At 37.5% G+C, this 16,999-nt stretch overlaps 1 protein-coding gene across 1 annotated transcript in view; it reads right to left on the reverse strand.

Moving 5' to 3' along the window:
• dhx57 (DEAH (Asp-Glu-Ala-Asp/His) box polypeptide 57) overlaps nucleotides 1-16,795 on the reverse strand; it is a 21,599-nt gene extending 4,804 nt beyond the window's left edge. The window contains exons 1-19 of the mRNA XM_084392279.1: nucleotides 16,630-16,795; nucleotides 15,753-16,345; nucleotides 14,880-15,086; nucleotides 12,797-13,680; nucleotides 12,512-12,705; nucleotides 11,474-11,595; nucleotides 11,176-11,374; nucleotides 9,540-9,664; nucleotides 9,327-9,460; nucleotides 9,159-9,213; nucleotides 8,828-9,045; nucleotides 5,184-5,300; nucleotides 4,977-5,073; nucleotides 3,953-4,126; nucleotides 3,612-3,812; nucleotides 1,902-2,178; nucleotides 1,714-1,809; nucleotides 487-570; nucleotides 259-396 (exon numbers count right to left, since the gene is read on the reverse strand). Coding sequence (XP_084248405.1) covers nucleotides 259-396; nucleotides 487-570; nucleotides 1,714-1,809; nucleotides 1,902-2,178; nucleotides 3,612-3,812; nucleotides 3,953-4,126; nucleotides 4,977-5,073; nucleotides 5,184-5,300; nucleotides 8,828-9,045; nucleotides 9,159-9,213; nucleotides 9,327-9,460; nucleotides 9,540-9,664; nucleotides 11,176-11,374; nucleotides 11,474-11,595; nucleotides 12,512-12,705; nucleotides 12,797-13,680; nucleotides 14,880-15,086; nucleotides 15,753-16,264 — 3,834 coding nt within the window. The 5' untranslated portion in view covers nucleotides 16,265-16,345; nucleotides 16,630-16,795. The remainder of the gene's footprint in view (nucleotides 1-258; nucleotides 397-486; nucleotides 571-1,713; nucleotides 1,810-1,901; nucleotides 2,179-3,611; nucleotides 3,813-3,952; nucleotides 4,127-4,976; nucleotides 5,074-5,183; nucleotides 5,301-8,827; nucleotides 9,046-9,158; nucleotides 9,214-9,326; nucleotides 9,461-9,539; nucleotides 9,665-11,175; nucleotides 11,375-11,473; nucleotides 11,596-12,511; nucleotides 12,706-12,796; nucleotides 13,681-14,879; nucleotides 15,087-15,752; nucleotides 16,346-16,629) is intronic.
• Nucleotides 16,796-16,999: the final 204 nt, after the last annotated feature.

Consider the following 16,999-nt stretch of genomic DNA (forward strand, 5'->3'; position numbering starts at 1 on the left):
TTTTGTCTTTTATTTGAACAAATTTATAATACTAATTTATCACTAACTACATCTAATACCAGCTGTCTCAGACCAGTAAAAATTTGTATAAATAATTAAATAAATATTTAATTTAAGAAAAATATAAAAAATATTTTACATTCATTTTACATTTAAAAATCCCCCTTTTAAAGCTATGTCCCTACTACTTGTCAACAAGATATTTATGAAAACATATAAATATCCATATTTACCCAGCACTCAAAAAATCACTGTTACCTCATAGCCTGTGGCCTCCAGCACCCCATCACCTCCCTTTGAGCTCATTTTTTCAATGACCCTGGCTTTCAGTCCATCCTTCACAAAGCCAATGTCAGACAGGAGCTCGGCAAACTGCCTTTTAAGAGACGCTATCTCCTGAGAGAACACACACAAAACAGAAAAGTTATCCAAGCGTGCCAAAATGACTGGCATCTCCGCGGAGCTGATCAGAGATCAGTCTCTCACCTGTAAGCCCCGGATGGAGAGGAAGTTCTCTCTGCAGTACTGGTAGCCAGCTCTAGAGCCACTCTGTGCTGCCTTACACCAACCCTGAACACAACACGAGTCTTCATGATTATATCAAACAGCACATTTCATTAACAAGTACTGAATAATCAACTAGGCACAGATCTTCATCAGTACTTTTCAGAAATGCATAAATAAAGACATTCTGACTGATATGATAATCAGAGGTAGTCCAATATATTGGGAAGACAGACAAGATTTTTTAATTATTTGAACTGGCTGATAAAATGTCTGCTGCACTAGCTTCGCTGGCGTCAAATTAAAAAAATTCTGGTGGAAAATAAGTGGAAAATAAACTATTTCAATTTTATATTTTATATTTTATATTAAAATATAAAAAATATTTCAGTGAATTTTAAGTAAATAATGTGTAAAATTACAGTTAATTTATTTACTTCAATTAAATTTGCTATTGTATCTATCAGAATAAAAAAAAAACATATTGCTAGAGCACTATATTAAATATTATAATCTATATACACTACCGTTCAAAAGTTCGGGGCCAGTAAGATGTTTTTGAAAGAAGAATCTTACATTTACCAGGGTAGCATTTATTTCATTTAAAATATAGTACTGTAAAAAATACTGTAAAACTAGAAATATTATTACAATTTAAAATAAATGTTTGCTATGTTCTATAATTTAACAGTCACATGATCCTTCAGAAATTATTCTAATATGCTGATTTGGTGCTCAAGAAACATTTCTTATTATCAATCTTGAAAAAAGTTGTGCTGCTTAAATTAAATTTTTTATTCTTTGATGAAAAGATTGTTCTAAAGAACAGCATTTATTCGAAATATTTTTGATAACATTATAAATGTCTTTACGTTCAAAAAAACACAATTTAATCAATTTAATGCATCCTTGCTGAACAACTCTTGCTGACCCTAAACTTTTGAATGGTATGTGTGTGTATATGTATATATATATATATATATATATATATATTACACAATATATGCACTGATTGTGTGTGAGGGTGGAATCAGCAGTTGCAGAAGTCTGTGGATGTATTTAAACAAGGCCACATGATTCTGTAAAATAAAATACAATTATCTAATATTTTTTTAAGAAAAAAACAAAACAAGCAAGTGTGTATTGTGTGTATGTATCATAATGAATTGTGTATCTGTAGTCATTAATTTAATCAGAGCCTGTACTGACCTTGTATGCCTGCAGCAAAGCTAGATGGTCACTGTTCGCCAAAGAGAAACCCAACTTCTTCTCATTAGCTTCCTCTCGTTTATCCCAAGGTGACACCTGTGAGCGTGGCCATCAAGAGAGCATGGATCTCAGGTAACATGGTACTGCACTGGAGTATCATCTTCTAATACATGTGTGTAGTGACTTACGAATGGACTCTTGAAGGCCAGGCTGGCGGCGATGGTGAGAGCAGGGTCCAGGCAGCGGAAGATGGCTCCCAGCAGCATGAGTTTACCGATGCGGACGTCGACGGGCAGACAGGCCAAATGCCAGCCCAGTGGAGTAAGAGACTCCTCGTCCGTCAGGGCGCCCAGGGCACACAGGCGCTGTTTAGCGGCCTCCAGACTGCCTTCTGTGGGCGGCTCGATCAGCTGGGAGAAGACTGAGTCCAGAGGACGCTCCGAAAAAACATCCAGGACCTTAACCCTGAGAGAGAAGAGCAGAAACAGGGTCAAGTTAATCTATTAAAGGGAGTTTAAATTAAAAATTCTTCCATCAGTTACTCACTCTCATGTTGTTCCGACAAAGACTTCCATCTTTGAATCACAAATTATAAAAAAAATTTACGAAATCTAAGTGATTTCTGTCCCTCCCAAAAACTCAAACGTGCAGGCTTGACGTGTGCGAATAAACCTCATTCGTTCTCGCGGATCCAGCAAGCACGCTCTGTGTACATTCGCTGATCAATGTTCATATGTGAATAATAAATTAAATCTGTTCACATAAAGCGATCATGTCTCTTTAGATTTAACTGCTCGAGTCATACGGATTTATTTTACAATCTCTTTATAAATGTTTTGAAGCATCATAGTTTTGGGTGAATAGACTTTTAATGGAGGGACAGAAATCAGATTTAATTAAAAAAAAATCGTGATTTGTGTTCTGAAGATAAACAAAAATTGTATGGGTTTGGAGGTACGGTAAATTATGACAGAATTTTCATTTTTGGGTCAACTAACCCTTTAAGCTCTAAACCAATAATACTTGGGTTTCAAATCAGGTTTACACAATACAAATAATAATAAGTTGAATATAAATACATTCACAATGCAAGTCCTTGATGGTACAGGAGAGCTAGATTGCATCTATATATAACAATCTTAGTTCCTGTTAAGATGTTCAGGTCATCGTTTAGCTACAGAAACAGGTAGATGGAGTAATACACCAATGGCAGAGAGAATCTGTAACTATTGTAAGCTAACCTTGAATACCTCTGTGATTGAAGATAAGAAGCAATTCCTGTATGACTGTTCTTTGTATGTGGATCTGTGTAAAAAATATTTGGGTGATCTCACACTTGTTGGTGATGTTTGTACTGATGTGTCTCAAGTTTGTGAGTCGATGTATGCATGGAGATTGGCATTGTATCTGATCTAAATAAACCCTGGAATGAAGAAAGAGCATCTGTCATGCTATTGTGATTTTGTGGAACTATGGGCCGAGAGGCCATGTATTCCTGAAATTAAATTGAAACTGAAATCAGGTTTACTTAAAACCATGATGTTTTTTCCTTTTAAGTGAAAGTGACATGACGTGACATGAACTTGTCCTCTGCATTTAACCCATCCAAGTTAGGGCACACACATTAGGAGCAGTGAGTAGTGAACACACACACACACACGGAACAGTGGACAACCATTTAGCTGCGGTGCCCGGAGAGCAATTAGGGGTTAGGTGCCTTTCTCAAGGCCACCTCAGACATGGGTGTTGAGGGTGGAAGAGAGCGCTGTTCATTCACACCCCCATCTACATCACCTAAAATTTTCCTGCCGGCATTGAGATCGAACCCCACAACCTTCGGGTCACAAGTCTGACTCTCAAAACATTAGGTCACGACCATCCAATATGAAGTCGGTTACCTTAGACAGAGCTGCTCCAGAGGAACTCTCTGGATCTCAGGCAGCTGCTGTTGGCTCAGGTGGTGTGTGAAGCGGTGGCCGGTAAACAGATGGAAGCAGACGCCTGACGCCACACGACCGGCACGGCCTTTTCTCTGAAGAGCGTTGGCACGAGACTCCCACACGTCCTCTAGACTCTCCATACTGCGACTGGCATCGTACCTAACACACACACGCGCACATTTATGATAATGCATCCAAATCCACAAAGAACACTCAATGTTATCCAGGAAAAATAAACATCTAGTTATTTTTTCCAGGGTTTCACAAAAACAAGTTTCAGCACCAATATGCAGTCAAACCTCTTCTCCTTCATCCGGCCAGAGTCTATGACATACACCACATCATCAATGGTGACAGAAGTTTCAGCAATGTTGGTGGAGATGATGATTTTGGTCACACCCTCAGGTGGCCGGGTAAAGACCGCCTGCTGCTCCTCATTGGACAGGGACGAGTGTAGAGGATACACTACACACCTAGAAATTTTAGACACACACATAACTAAATATCATCATCTGATTCTTACAGGTGAATCTGTCAAACAGTTGTCCAAAAATCAAAATAACTGTTTTATAATTTTTTTATTTGTTTTATTTATTGTTCAAAAGTTTGGGGCTGGTTTCAATTTTATGTGGCATTTATTTGATTAAAAATACAGTAAAAACAGTTATATTGTGAAATATTATTATAACATGATTTGATGCTCAAGAAACGTTTATTATTGTTGTTGTAAAAAAAAAAAAAAAAAAAAACTGTTGGAAACAGATGTGCTACTTTTTTTTTTACAGGATTATTTGACATAGAAAGTTCAAAAGAACAGCATTTCTGTGAAATAGAAATCTTTTGTAACATTATACATTTCTTTTACGGTCACTTGTGACCAATTTAATGCATACTTGCTGAATAAAAGTATAAATTTGTTTTTGTTTTTTTACGCACTGTCTCCAAACTTCCGAACAGTAGCGTATAATAATAATATGATATAGTAATTATGTTAATAATCATTTGTTTTTCATGTTTCCCATTATTCTCAATGGTGATTCTCAGTAAACTCTTATTGACCAGTTAATTAGCATACATTACAGATAAAGAAGTACAAATACTACCATTATGGATAAAAACTTTACAGTTAAAAAAAAAAAAAAATTTTTTTATTTTTGCATCATAGTAATGAGAGGACAAGGTCAGAGGAGTGTCACGGTGCAAATAGATTAAATATGTCCAGGACATGTTCTTTCTAAATTCACTCATAAAGACTACTTAAAAAAAAAAAAGCCCATTTACATGAAAAATAACTGAACTCCTGGCCCCAATAGAAAAATATACCTGTTTGTTCGTCTATTATTGAACATCCTATTAGACTGCAGCTGTTCATATAATTGCTTTATTTCAGCCAATCCTGGTAGGAAGACCAAAACAGCTCCTGTGCATTCACACATAAAAAAAAAAAAAGAGTCAATCAAAGTGAATTTTAACCTTGATAAGGAAGCTGTAATTATTTTAAGCAGGCATGTAGTGCAGGGGTTTATTTACCTGGTGGGTAGCTGTGGTCTCCATCAACAATCCACTCCAACAGACTCTCCACCAGGTCCATGTTGATTTTGTCAAGATCCATAGCAGCCAACGTTTTCACTACAGACTTTGAGTAATCTTAACAAAAGAAGCACAAGGATATTTTACTCACTAGGGTTCAGTGTGTGTTATAACAGATTGCACAGAGAACTAATATAAAGAATACATTTAACAAGCAGGTTGAACTTTTTACCATCACAATCACAAGGATTTTCTTTTTCCCCGAAAATGCTAGTTAATGTTATTACATTGGACTAAAATGTACGGACTTTGGTCACAGAGGGTATAGCTTCCCAAAATGTAGAGTTTTTTTTTCCCACCTTGTTACACTTGATGACCGTCCTACAAACAAATAGCTTCTAAATATCTTGTTATGCTATATTATTGCCAAATACTGGGTTTAATTTGATTGTAAAAGTATTTTTTTAGAAGGTGTTCAGATCAGTGAGGCCTACGACCAATCATTTCCAAAAAGACAAAATACAAAACGTGCTGATTGACAAACAAGTTAACAAAAAGACTAAATCTAATATTTGGTGATAATATAGCATAATGTAAAAAATCACCATTAATTATATATTACCATTTATACAGTAACAGTTGACTAACGTGCCTTCATAGTACATCAAAGATACTATATATTGTTTGAACTTCTATGAAAATGATTAGACTGAAAGACTATCCCAGTATTCAGACTCTGTATGAGCAATGTACATTAAATGAAGGATTTTAAGTGACCCACCTCATGTACGTTACCCCTCTTATGAACTCTTACCGTCTGGAAGAAGGTATAGAACTCTCCGTTATAAACAGAACTGTTTTGTACCGGTATCAATTAGATTGTTGAACAGCGAATTAGCGATGTCTACCAATTCTTTTGTGTATGGTGTGTATGAATATTTTGTGTAATTTTTTTATGAATCAGGTTTTGGCGAAATGCTGGCTATGGAGTCCATTACGAATTTCCCTATCAGGGACAATAAAGTATATTTCATTTCATCAATCAAATAGCATAAAAGATAAATAAAACAAACAAAAGCCACACTCAGAAAAACAAAAACGTGCGATATATTGCAACATTTAGTTGACATTAAAAGCAAGTCCAAAGAAGTTAGTATTCAGTAATGACTTTTAGACTGGTAAGAATGGTGCAGATCAAATTTGAAGGGGCAGGCAGTTCAACAGTTTAGGGCCCACAGTAGCGAAGGCACCATGTCCCCTTAGCTTTAGTCTGTACCGAGGAACAGATGAAAGTCTTTGTGTCCTTGATCTGAGAGCTCTAGAAGGATTATGTAAAACTAAAAAAAATCAGAGAGACAGAACTTGGAAGAGTTACAGCAAGGTTATTCAAACACTTAAACGAATAAAATCAACCGGCAGCCAGTGAAGTAATGCTAAAATTGGAGTAACATGGTCATATTTGCAGAGAGTGAGACCTTTTAAGAATCTTGCTGCAGCATTTTGGACTGTCTGAAGCTGTGCCAAGGTGGAGTTTATAGCATTATACAAAGAGTTACAGTAGTCTAAACCAGATGATAGAAACATGAATCACATGAAAACATGAATTAAGGAAAGGCTTTACTTTGATCAGCAGACAGAGCTTGCTTATCAAGTTTCAAATCACTGTCTAGCAGTACACCCAGATTCTTGACACAAGTCTTAACTGAAGATGTGAGGTGATGTAATTGTGTATAAAGCATCAATCTACCATCGGGAGGACCAAAAAAGATGAACTTGCTTTTATTTTAATTTGACCGCCTAAGTGAGTGTACAGTCTTATTTAACCATGGCTCATTTTTCTCTTTAAGGCATTTAGGTTTTAATGGTACAACAGAATCTAAAAAAAACTAAGACAGGTAGAACTAAAAAGAATAAAATGTTCATCCAAATCTATATTTAGGGCTCTCTAATAGTTCAATGGTACTAATATCTTTATACATCTGAGAAAACTTTTCTGTGTAGAGAGCAGGGGTCTCATTTATAAAGCGTGCGTACGCACAAAACGGGGCTGGAAACGTACGTACGCCAGTTCCCACGCAAAGGTTGTGATCTATAAAAAACAAACTTGACGGGAGAATGTGCGCACCTTTAAGCAAACTTTGAGCCGTGCGTACGCACATTCTGGAGACAAAGGCAATTGGCGACACCGATGGTGAGCTGGAGTTAAGTGTCTTTTTGGTCACTTTTAGACAGAAAATCTAAAGAAAATTTAACATATACAGAAAGATAATACAAATATAATTTCACTCACCAAGCCTGCCACTTGAAGCAAATATCCATTCCTTCTTAAATGTCCGCGCCAGCGAGCGCGTTGGGCCGTTTAGTGAAACTGACGCAAATAACAGTTTAAATAAATAAAATAATGATTTAAACTAATGGAGTTAAGCACTTAAACATGAAGTCATTACTGAGAAGTTATAACATTTTTATATTCAAATTCAGTCAATAGAAATATTTGTTGTTAATGCGGTGTTTTTGAACACTTTTCCTCTGGCATGCTGTGTTTTAATGTTTTAACCACAGAGATAACTGCTTATCATGATAATACCAGATTGTCTGAGAAAATAGTTTCGTGCAAATAATGCCCAAGGACTATCTGTTTCCATTAAACGTATCAATTAAAAATACAATTCGGCCAGTGGAAAAGATTGAGAAAAACTTTCTCTGAAATGTATTTTACACTATTTGATTTATGTATTCAAAAACAAGGCAAGGATAGGCAACTGCTTGATTTTTATTAATGTAATGTGTCTTGTACTGTTAAACGTTATCACGTGGATGAATAATCATATGCAAATGATATGCAGATGAGGATCTGCATAGTAAAACTAGGCGTTGTAAGCTCCATATATGGTTATTTCGGGGAGGAGACGCATGTGCGCACAATCTTCCGCTGACTGGGATTTATAAAGTGTATTCTGCGCAGGTTCTGGCGTACGAACAGTTTTATAAATCCGAATATTATTTTGCGTACGCCATTTTTGGCTTTCAGGCGCACGTACACTTTTAGTAAGGTTCCTACGCACAGTTTTATAAATGAGACCCCTGGACTGTAAATAAATGGCAAAACAAAGTAATTTGCATTACTTATTTGAAAATGTAACTTAGACATTTCATTGTAAATTTAAAAGTAATGTGTTACTTTACTCATTACTTGAAAAAAGTAATCCGATTACGTAACTTACTTGTCATACGCGCAACATTGTTTAAAACCAAGTCTAGCGTGTGGCCCTGTAAATGAGTAGGGCTGTCTACCCATTGGGCGATGTCAAATGATTCTACCAGATATAACATTTATTTTGATTACAAATCAGTACCACAGCAAACGTGAATATTAAAATCACCAATAATTAACAATTTAATGATAATTTGTTTAAGTCCATTCAAAAGTTCGGCAAACACATCAATAAACTCCTTTGTAGATTTAGGAGGCCGATAAATTAGTACCACCACAAATGAATTATATGCATTTAGTTGAAATAGTTGTAAGTCAATTGCATGCATGCAACTGGAAACGCCAAATAAGGTAAAGAATTTTTATAGCACAAGGGTTATAAAAAAAGGGGGTGAAAAAAGAGGAAAAAACAAAATTCAAGTGTACTTACTGGAATATCGAACAGTGAGCTCCTGTTGACCGAGCTGCTGATCAGGGATGGAGTCTTTGATCGAATCCTTTTTCATCAAGGAGGTAAAGGACCAGCCACAACCATCATCATCAAAGTCTTCAACAGGAGCCCGGCCCTTCCCAGCGCTGCCACCCTGACCAAGGGGACGATTCTGCTTTGAGGAGCGTCGGTATGGACTGCCATCTTCAATTACATACCTTCACAACAAATAAACAAAGCGTGTGTTGTAAAGACTGTATTTTTATTATTGTGTGAAGAAGTATGTAGAAGAATAATCATAGACCAAGCAAAATGTATTATATGTCAATACCTGGTCTTAGCGATGGCGTCTTCAAGGAAGAACTGCTCCACTGGGAATGTGCGTCCTTTAGATAGGAAAGTCGATTTGAAAAAGCAAGTAAGAAATGTGTGATAGGTTACATCCTTATAAACTACAGAGTTTACATATTTTATAGCAGTACCAGTGTAACGGGAGTACCTGGTATATGGATGCTGGGGCAGTTGTTGAAGTACTGTGAGAAGAGCTCAGCATTCAGGGTTGCACTCATCATAATTATTTTCAGATCAGTCCTTTTTACAATCAGATCCTTCAGAACCAGCAACAGGAAGTCACTGCAAGACAGGAATCATTTTACTGTCAGACTCACATCATGTGAATGTGTTTTTAAGTGCATGTGTGCTTTCCACAGACCTCTCTTCTGTCCGTTCATGGACCTCATCCACGATCACATGTGTGATGCCACGGAGCTCAGAGTCACCTTCTAGCCTCCGCAAAAGGACACCGGTGGTGCAGAACATCAGCCTTGTGCTAGAGGACTGGATACAAGAAAACACATACAATAACATTAGGAAGACCAGGAATTTTTTATAGAAATTAAAAATCCAGCAAGGATGTGTTAAGCTGATCAAAAGTCAAGTCAAGTCACCTTTATTTATATAGCGCTTTTTACAATACAGATTGTATCAAAGCAGCTTCACAGTGATAACATGAAAATAATACAACAAAGTTTGTTTCTAGAAGAAAATTGCGTCATCGTCCATCTTAAGTAAGGCAGATCAAAAATATTGTTGAATATTAAATGTCCCCAACTAAGCAAGCCAAAAGCAACAGTGGCAAGGAACCAAAACTCCATCAGTTGACAGAATGGAGAAAAAAACCTGGCTCAGTCGGGGGCCAGTTCTCCTCTGGCCAACGAGCGAACAGTGTATGATTATGATCCAGGCAGAATTACAGGTCAGAAGTCAGATTGGATCAGAACATTCAGAATATTTATCCAGTTCCATCTGGTTGGAAGTTGTAGTCAACGCGCCGGTATGGAGACGGGTGACAGTAAAGTCATTTGCAATGTTACAAAGGATTTCTATTTTAAATAAATACTGATCTTTTGAACTTTCTGTTCATTAGAGAATCCAATGTTTTCAACATTGTTAAAAATAGGAAATGTTTCTTGGGCATATTAGATTGACTTCTGAAGGATCATGGGACACTGAAGACTAAAGTAATGGCTGCTATGTAAAGTAAATTTACATAAATTGACAAAATAAGTAAATTACATTTTAAAATATATAAAAATAGAAAACAGTTATTTTAAATTGTAATAACATTTCACAATATTACAGTTTTTAATTCTTTCAAAAACATTAAAGAATCTTATGGACCCCAAACTTTTGAATGGTAGTGTATATATTTTGAGATTTCAGCCTTTTTACTATCTACAATATACATCTTGGTATTTATGCATTTGCCTTGAATGATTTTATTCAATGAATGAAACCATAATGAGGAGGACCAAATGTTATTGCAATTGATAAGGAGTCAAAACAGAACCAGGAATTCCTTCATTGCACACAAACGAAGATCTGCTGCAAGAAGACAGCGGTTCTGACGCCTGTACCGAAATGTAATGGCCAACATAGCTTCTAGGTAGGCCATAAGTAGGCTTGAGCTTATTAGGGTCGCATCTTGTGACATCACGTCCTGTTTTGGTTATTTTAGATGTATTTGGGCCATGTTGCATTCATATTTCAGTCGAACCGCACCATAGTTTGCTTGGAAGTGGACCGAGACCCATGAAAAGGCTTGTTTGGTGCTGCAGTTCACACTTATTCAAATGAACTGCACTACAGAGCAATCGCACCAGAGTTCCTTTTATTTTAACCAAACCTGCCAAGTGTGAACACACCTAGTAATAATCAACAAATTAAATCACTTTTTTGTGTGCATTTTCAAGCAATTACGGCAGCAGCAATTTAACAAATAATGAGTTTCTATCACTCAGTCTCAAGTAGAACCAGTAAATGTGGTTGGTATGTAAAAACTGTGTTACCCTGACGGTCTCCAGCCGGATCTGGTAGCCTGTAGAGTGACCCAGGGCCTCTGCTCGTTCCTGGGCCACTCGGGTCGCCACAGTGATGGCAGAGATTCGGCGTGGCTGAGTGCACATAACGTTGGCCACTCTATCCGGCCGCCCAGTCTGGAGGAAATTATCCAGGATAAACTGAGGAATCTGAGTGGTTTTCCCGCACCTAAAGTTACATTAATTCAGACATGAAGAGATGTCAAGAACAACAAAGAAAAAGAAAAATTGGTTAACAGAATATCAATAACGCAGATCATAGTCCTACCCAGTCATCCCGCTGATGACGAGAACCTGGTTCTTATCCAAACACTCCAGTATGACATCTTTCTTCTGCCATGCAGGAAGCTTCTGCCTCTGCTCCTGCATCGATGTATACCGCCTCGAAGACTGACGGAGAGAACACACACGGATCAGTTAACCCAAATGATGATACTGGAAAATCGATTTCAAACTTTCTTCTGTGTAACAGAAAATGTGACCCTTGCTGCTCTCTTCCATATAATGGGGACAGGGTGTTGCAAGCTCCAAAATGACACAAAAAAATTCACTCCAAAAGTATTTTATAATGAGGTTTGGTCACAAGACACGGCGGAACCAATGAAATAACGGAGAAACAATGGAATAACATTAGGATTATTTGTATGCATTTTTTTGAGTACTCTTAAAAAAAAAACTATTTTTATGATCAATGAAAGAAAGTTGAGTCCTAAAACCCAGAAACAAGTTGGCATTTTTGCACTTCCAGTGCCCTTGTCCTGAAGTCAGTGGGTGTTTGGTCTGTGGATAACACAAACTCAAAATATTTTAACGTTTTATTCAAATTACATAAAATACATCAGTAATACCACAATTGTGATTTTTTTTTAACCTTTTAGGTGTCTTGAAAAAGGTGGTTGCTTTGTTAAGTGGTTAAATGGGACTCCAGAGGTTGTCGGGGACATTACATGTCATCAACCCTCTCTTGCAAACTATTCAAACTCAAACTTTCCAACTTGTAGCCTAGATTAAAGATTGAAAGAATTGTGTGAAGCTTAGTGGTTGTGAGACTGAAGTCATGCGACCATGGTGTAGTTTGTTTATAGCCAACCTTTTTTGCTTGTGCCAAATGTTTTAGGCTTCATATTTGGATTAATAAGTCAAGATTATCTTGATGAACAAAACGTGTAAGAATAATAAACTTTTGTTGGTCACAGAGCTTATTTTCTGCAATAATGACAGCGAATATTTACTACACCAAAAACATTCAGACCCATCCAAGCCAATGAGGGCAGGGTATGTCTTGCCCAATCGTCAGGTGTGTTACCTGTTTCCTCATGAACTCTCTGCAGAGTTTCTTGTTCTCTTGCTGTATTTGCTCAGTTTTGATCTCGGCCTTCTTCACCATCCTCTTCCTCAAGTTTACATAGCTTTCGTTTTCCACTGGGATACATTCCTCTACATCTTCATAATCATCCTCGTCTTGTTCTTCGTCAATATCCGCTCTTAGGAATGTAGCATCTAATTGAAAACACAGCGAGTAAATTTTCATTTTTGGATGAAGTATGGTTACTTTTAATAATGACAAGTTTTGAGACGTCCAATCCCTCACCTTCCTTTTGATTCAGTCTTTGGTTTGTGGTCTCGGTGGGCTTGACTGAACGATCTCTAGTTGCTGAACCATTCGTAATGCTGTCGACGATGTTCCTACTGCTCCGATTCCTTGCCGGAGTGACAGTGGGTGGAGCCAGCACTGGGGGCGGAGCACTGTACTTGTGATGAGCAGCTGACAGCAGTTCCCTGATAGGTCCGTCCTCCTCCAGACAGGAAATGAGCGTGTAGACCACCGGCTCACCTTCCTGAGCAGCACTGAGTGACTGACCGAACAGGTACTCTGTGACATTGAGGCGGCCCGGCCCTGAGAGCGATTCATCTGTGCTACTGAAGGCCACGAGAGGAGGTTGAAAAGGATAAAAACTACCTGGTTGGAACCGAATCTCCAGCTGGTAAACGGAAGCTTCTGTGCTGCTAAACCCTGGTTGACTTCCTTTACAAAAATCTCTGGAAGAGCTCGTTTCATGAGTTTGGTGCTTGAAATTGCAGCGGTTGCCAAACTTACAACCAGCCCCCTTTAGGTAAAACTTGCAAATCTGACCGGACCCCGACTGCTTTTTACAATTGAGAGATTCTGAAATTTTCATCCGGCTAATATCCAACCATAGCAAATCAAGCTGAATAGTCCAAACATGACTGCTGATACGCTCACAGAACCGTTCTCCGTAGATCGCGGTCAAAGCGAAGGCCTCTTCCTGTCGCAAAGCTACACATTCCTCCAGTGAAGGGAGGTCGGGCCTCTGGGGGCTGAGGGCGCTAGAGCCAAAACGTTCAGTGAACATCTGGGATAGGAGGTGCTCTAATGTCGCTCCAACCTCACCACGTCCACTTTCTTCTCCAGCCTGCAAAGCTCGTCTACTGCGCTCACGGTCAAACCCATACCTGAAACATGGGAATCCTGAGTTACTAATATATTGAGTGAACAATCAGATTTAGTACTTAAAAAAAAAAAAAAAGTACACTACCATTCAGACATAATCTATTTGCACATGTTATGTTATACATCTTTATCACTTTTTTAATACACTTTAACCCTCTGGTGCTCTTTAGTCATTTTTGACTGAAGATCTTTAGTTTTTTTTTTTTACTTCATCGGTATTGTACGAAACTTGGTAAAAGTTTTGGCACTTGCTATGTGCACAAACACAAAGGTTAAGGTTAAATAGTCCTGAAAATAGGAGTCACACTTGTGTTCCTCGCGGTCAAAAATGACCGCAATGGAAATGAATGGGAGACGAATTTCATTTAGAGAAAACCTTTGGGACTGCGGCCAAGAAAATCTTACTGACAGCTCTTTTTCTTTTTCTTTTTTTTTATATCAAGCTCAAATTTGGAACACAGCTTGTTTAGATTAATGGCTTTCATTTTCTTGCAGTTTTAAAACATGTTTTTGAACAAATATATTTCATATAAAAAAATGTAATAGTATTTTTGTGCATTTTTCATAAGAATAAACATACAATTTTGTAACTTTAAGATCACTTTTTGAAACTTTTTTCACTTCAGCAATAATCTGCCAAGTGTCGTCTTTAAAAAGAGATCAAACTTAGGTCTGTGTTTTAAAGCATTCAATACTTAGCCTATGACAGTTTAAACTGGAAATGTAACTTTCAGGCTTACGCTCAAAAAGTGAATAAATGGATTATACCTACAGTGTAAATATAATTTAGTACCATAAAATCCCCTAAAAACACAAATTATAAAAAAAAGAAAAAGAAAAAACATTATTGAATTAAAATATAGTGCATACATTTCATTAAAACAAAAATAGAAAAAAATCTGTCATTTTTGACCGCCACGCTAAGTGCACCAGAGGGTTAAAATAAAAAAAAAAAGGTTGTAATTTTTACAGAAAATAAACTGTAAAAAGGTAAAAAGCACATTTAGGCAGTTGATTGATGTATTAACGTTATATCAAATAATGAAATATACGGTTATAATTTGTATGATAGGCAGGCACCAATATGCCATCCCGTAATACCTCAAACAATGCTGCTGTTTACTGTAAATTTAACAGAATTTTTTGTACAGTGTACCATTACTACAATAATCTTGAAATAATGAGTGATGTCTGTTTGTACCTGCAAAGAGTGCCCAGAGCAAACAGGGAGATCACCGGGTCTGGCTTTGCTTTCTTCTCCTGGACCGAATCCTCCATCCAGTCCTCATTCTCTGCATATTCCACTCCATCATCATGGGTAACCCAGAACTGACCTTCGTCACGATGGTCCAACTCATCATACTCTTCTTCCTTTTCTTCTTCCTCCTCACCACCTTCATAATCAGAGCTGGTATATGACAAAAATAAATTATTCAACACTGAACAACCAATGTAAACCAATATAAACTACTACTTAGATTGCAAAAGAGGGGTTTAGAAGTAAAAATCCCATTCATTTTCCAATTATTTAGGTTTCAAGACCTTTGATGTGGTTTTAAAGTCAATACTTTGATGTATGTATAGATGCAAACTACAGATTCATAGTATATACAATAGGTACCTTGGGTGACTTCATTAAAAGAGCAAGTTTGTTACAGAGAATTTGTCATTCAGACTTATAAAGTTTACAAAATGATTGTAACATCGATCATTTCTTTCACATTCAATGTTCTTTTTTAAACAGTTTAGCAGAAAGTCTTTCCAAAATGTCTGTACAATTTGACAATACAAAAACAAATGAGAATGACATCAAGACTTCTCAATAAGTACATCACTTGCAATGCTTCATGGGATGAGTAGTTCATTCCCTCATAAGAGAATATACTGTAAATACACAATCTACAGTACTGCTACTATTAATATCATATGCTATTATTACTGTGTAATGTTGTGATTCATCTTGAAGTTGGTTGGATTGGTTTGGTTTGTGTCTTAAAACTAGTCATACTTGATACTTACAGAAACAAGGCCTCTGAAAAAGTGGATGCCTCTATAGAAACAAACACAAGTTCACCTGTTTGATGAGTGATAGTCCTGGTTCTGAAGTTCCCGCAGCAGTTCTTTGACCTGTAGTTTGTTCTCTGACGTCATGTGTATCTTCTGCAGGGGTAGTTGCACTTGCTCAGGTCTAAATCTGGATCTCTTCTCCTCCTCATCATCATCATGTCTTCTGGGCAGTCCCTGAGATCTTCCCCTGCTAGGTCCTCCACAAGCTCCACGAGCTACACGAGCTCCACGAGCCCCACAAGCTCCACGGACACCTCCACGGACACCTCCACGGACACCTCCACCTCTTGAACCTCTAGATGAGGGAGGCTTGAATGACTGACTGGGACCAAAATCCAGACTGAAATCATCTCCATCATCCCAGCCTCCAGTGGCAGCTTTCCTGCTTCCACCACCACCTCCTCCTCCTCCTCCACCACCACCACCACCACCTCCACCTCTTCCACCACCTCTTCCACCTCCTCTGGGTTTATTGAACCGTCCTCCACCCCGGTTGGGTTTACTCCTCCTTCCACTCATTATTTCAGCTCCCTTTTAGTGTATTTCCTTTCAACTGAATCATACATGTGTCAGCACACGCATCAGTAAGTTACACGTATCCTGCAAAAGCAACAATTGCTTCAGTAAACAAGCAAATATACTGATTTCACACGTATACACACACAAATATATATTTGCTTAACTACATTTACCCGTTGACATTTTACTTGTAAAGATTACAAACATAAACCGACCATTTAAGTGTGGAAACACAGTGACGTTGGTCAGACATTCAGGACGTAACATTACAGCTAGTTGTAACAGTTCCATACTACAGGGCTACCACATAATGTGAGTAACTTACAGTGAATTAAAGAAAAAAGTTATTTGACAAGCCAACTCACAAATCATTCCGATCATCTAACTTATATGATGTTTCGCGAATCTCTGGCTGTACATGTATAGGTACTTTAGTATCAATCTGGAAATCAAGATTGAAACCTGCAGCAAGCCAAAGAGCTTAAACAGGAAACATGCTACATTTTTCAAAATAAAAGTCTGGTTTGCCACAAAATAAAAGCTTTAGCTCTTTGGCGTTTTTATTACAAAATAGCCTTTCCTATAGTACTGAAAATAGCTTTAAGCTGTTGAATTTACGTGTATCACGATTGATAATGTTTAACCCAAATTTTTCTGAAAGGTTTCATGCATATCGTCGTGTTAATAGTGTCCTATGTGAACATGTTCTGCATTTATTTCCCCCAGGTTTTTTTT

The sequence above is a fragment of the Rutilus rutilus genome (genome assembly GCF_951802725.1).
Source record: "Rutilus rutilus genome assembly, chromosome: 20".
NCBI classification, from domain to species: Eukaryota; Metazoa; Chordata; class Actinopteri; order Cypriniformes; family Leuciscidae; genus Rutilus; species Rutilus rutilus.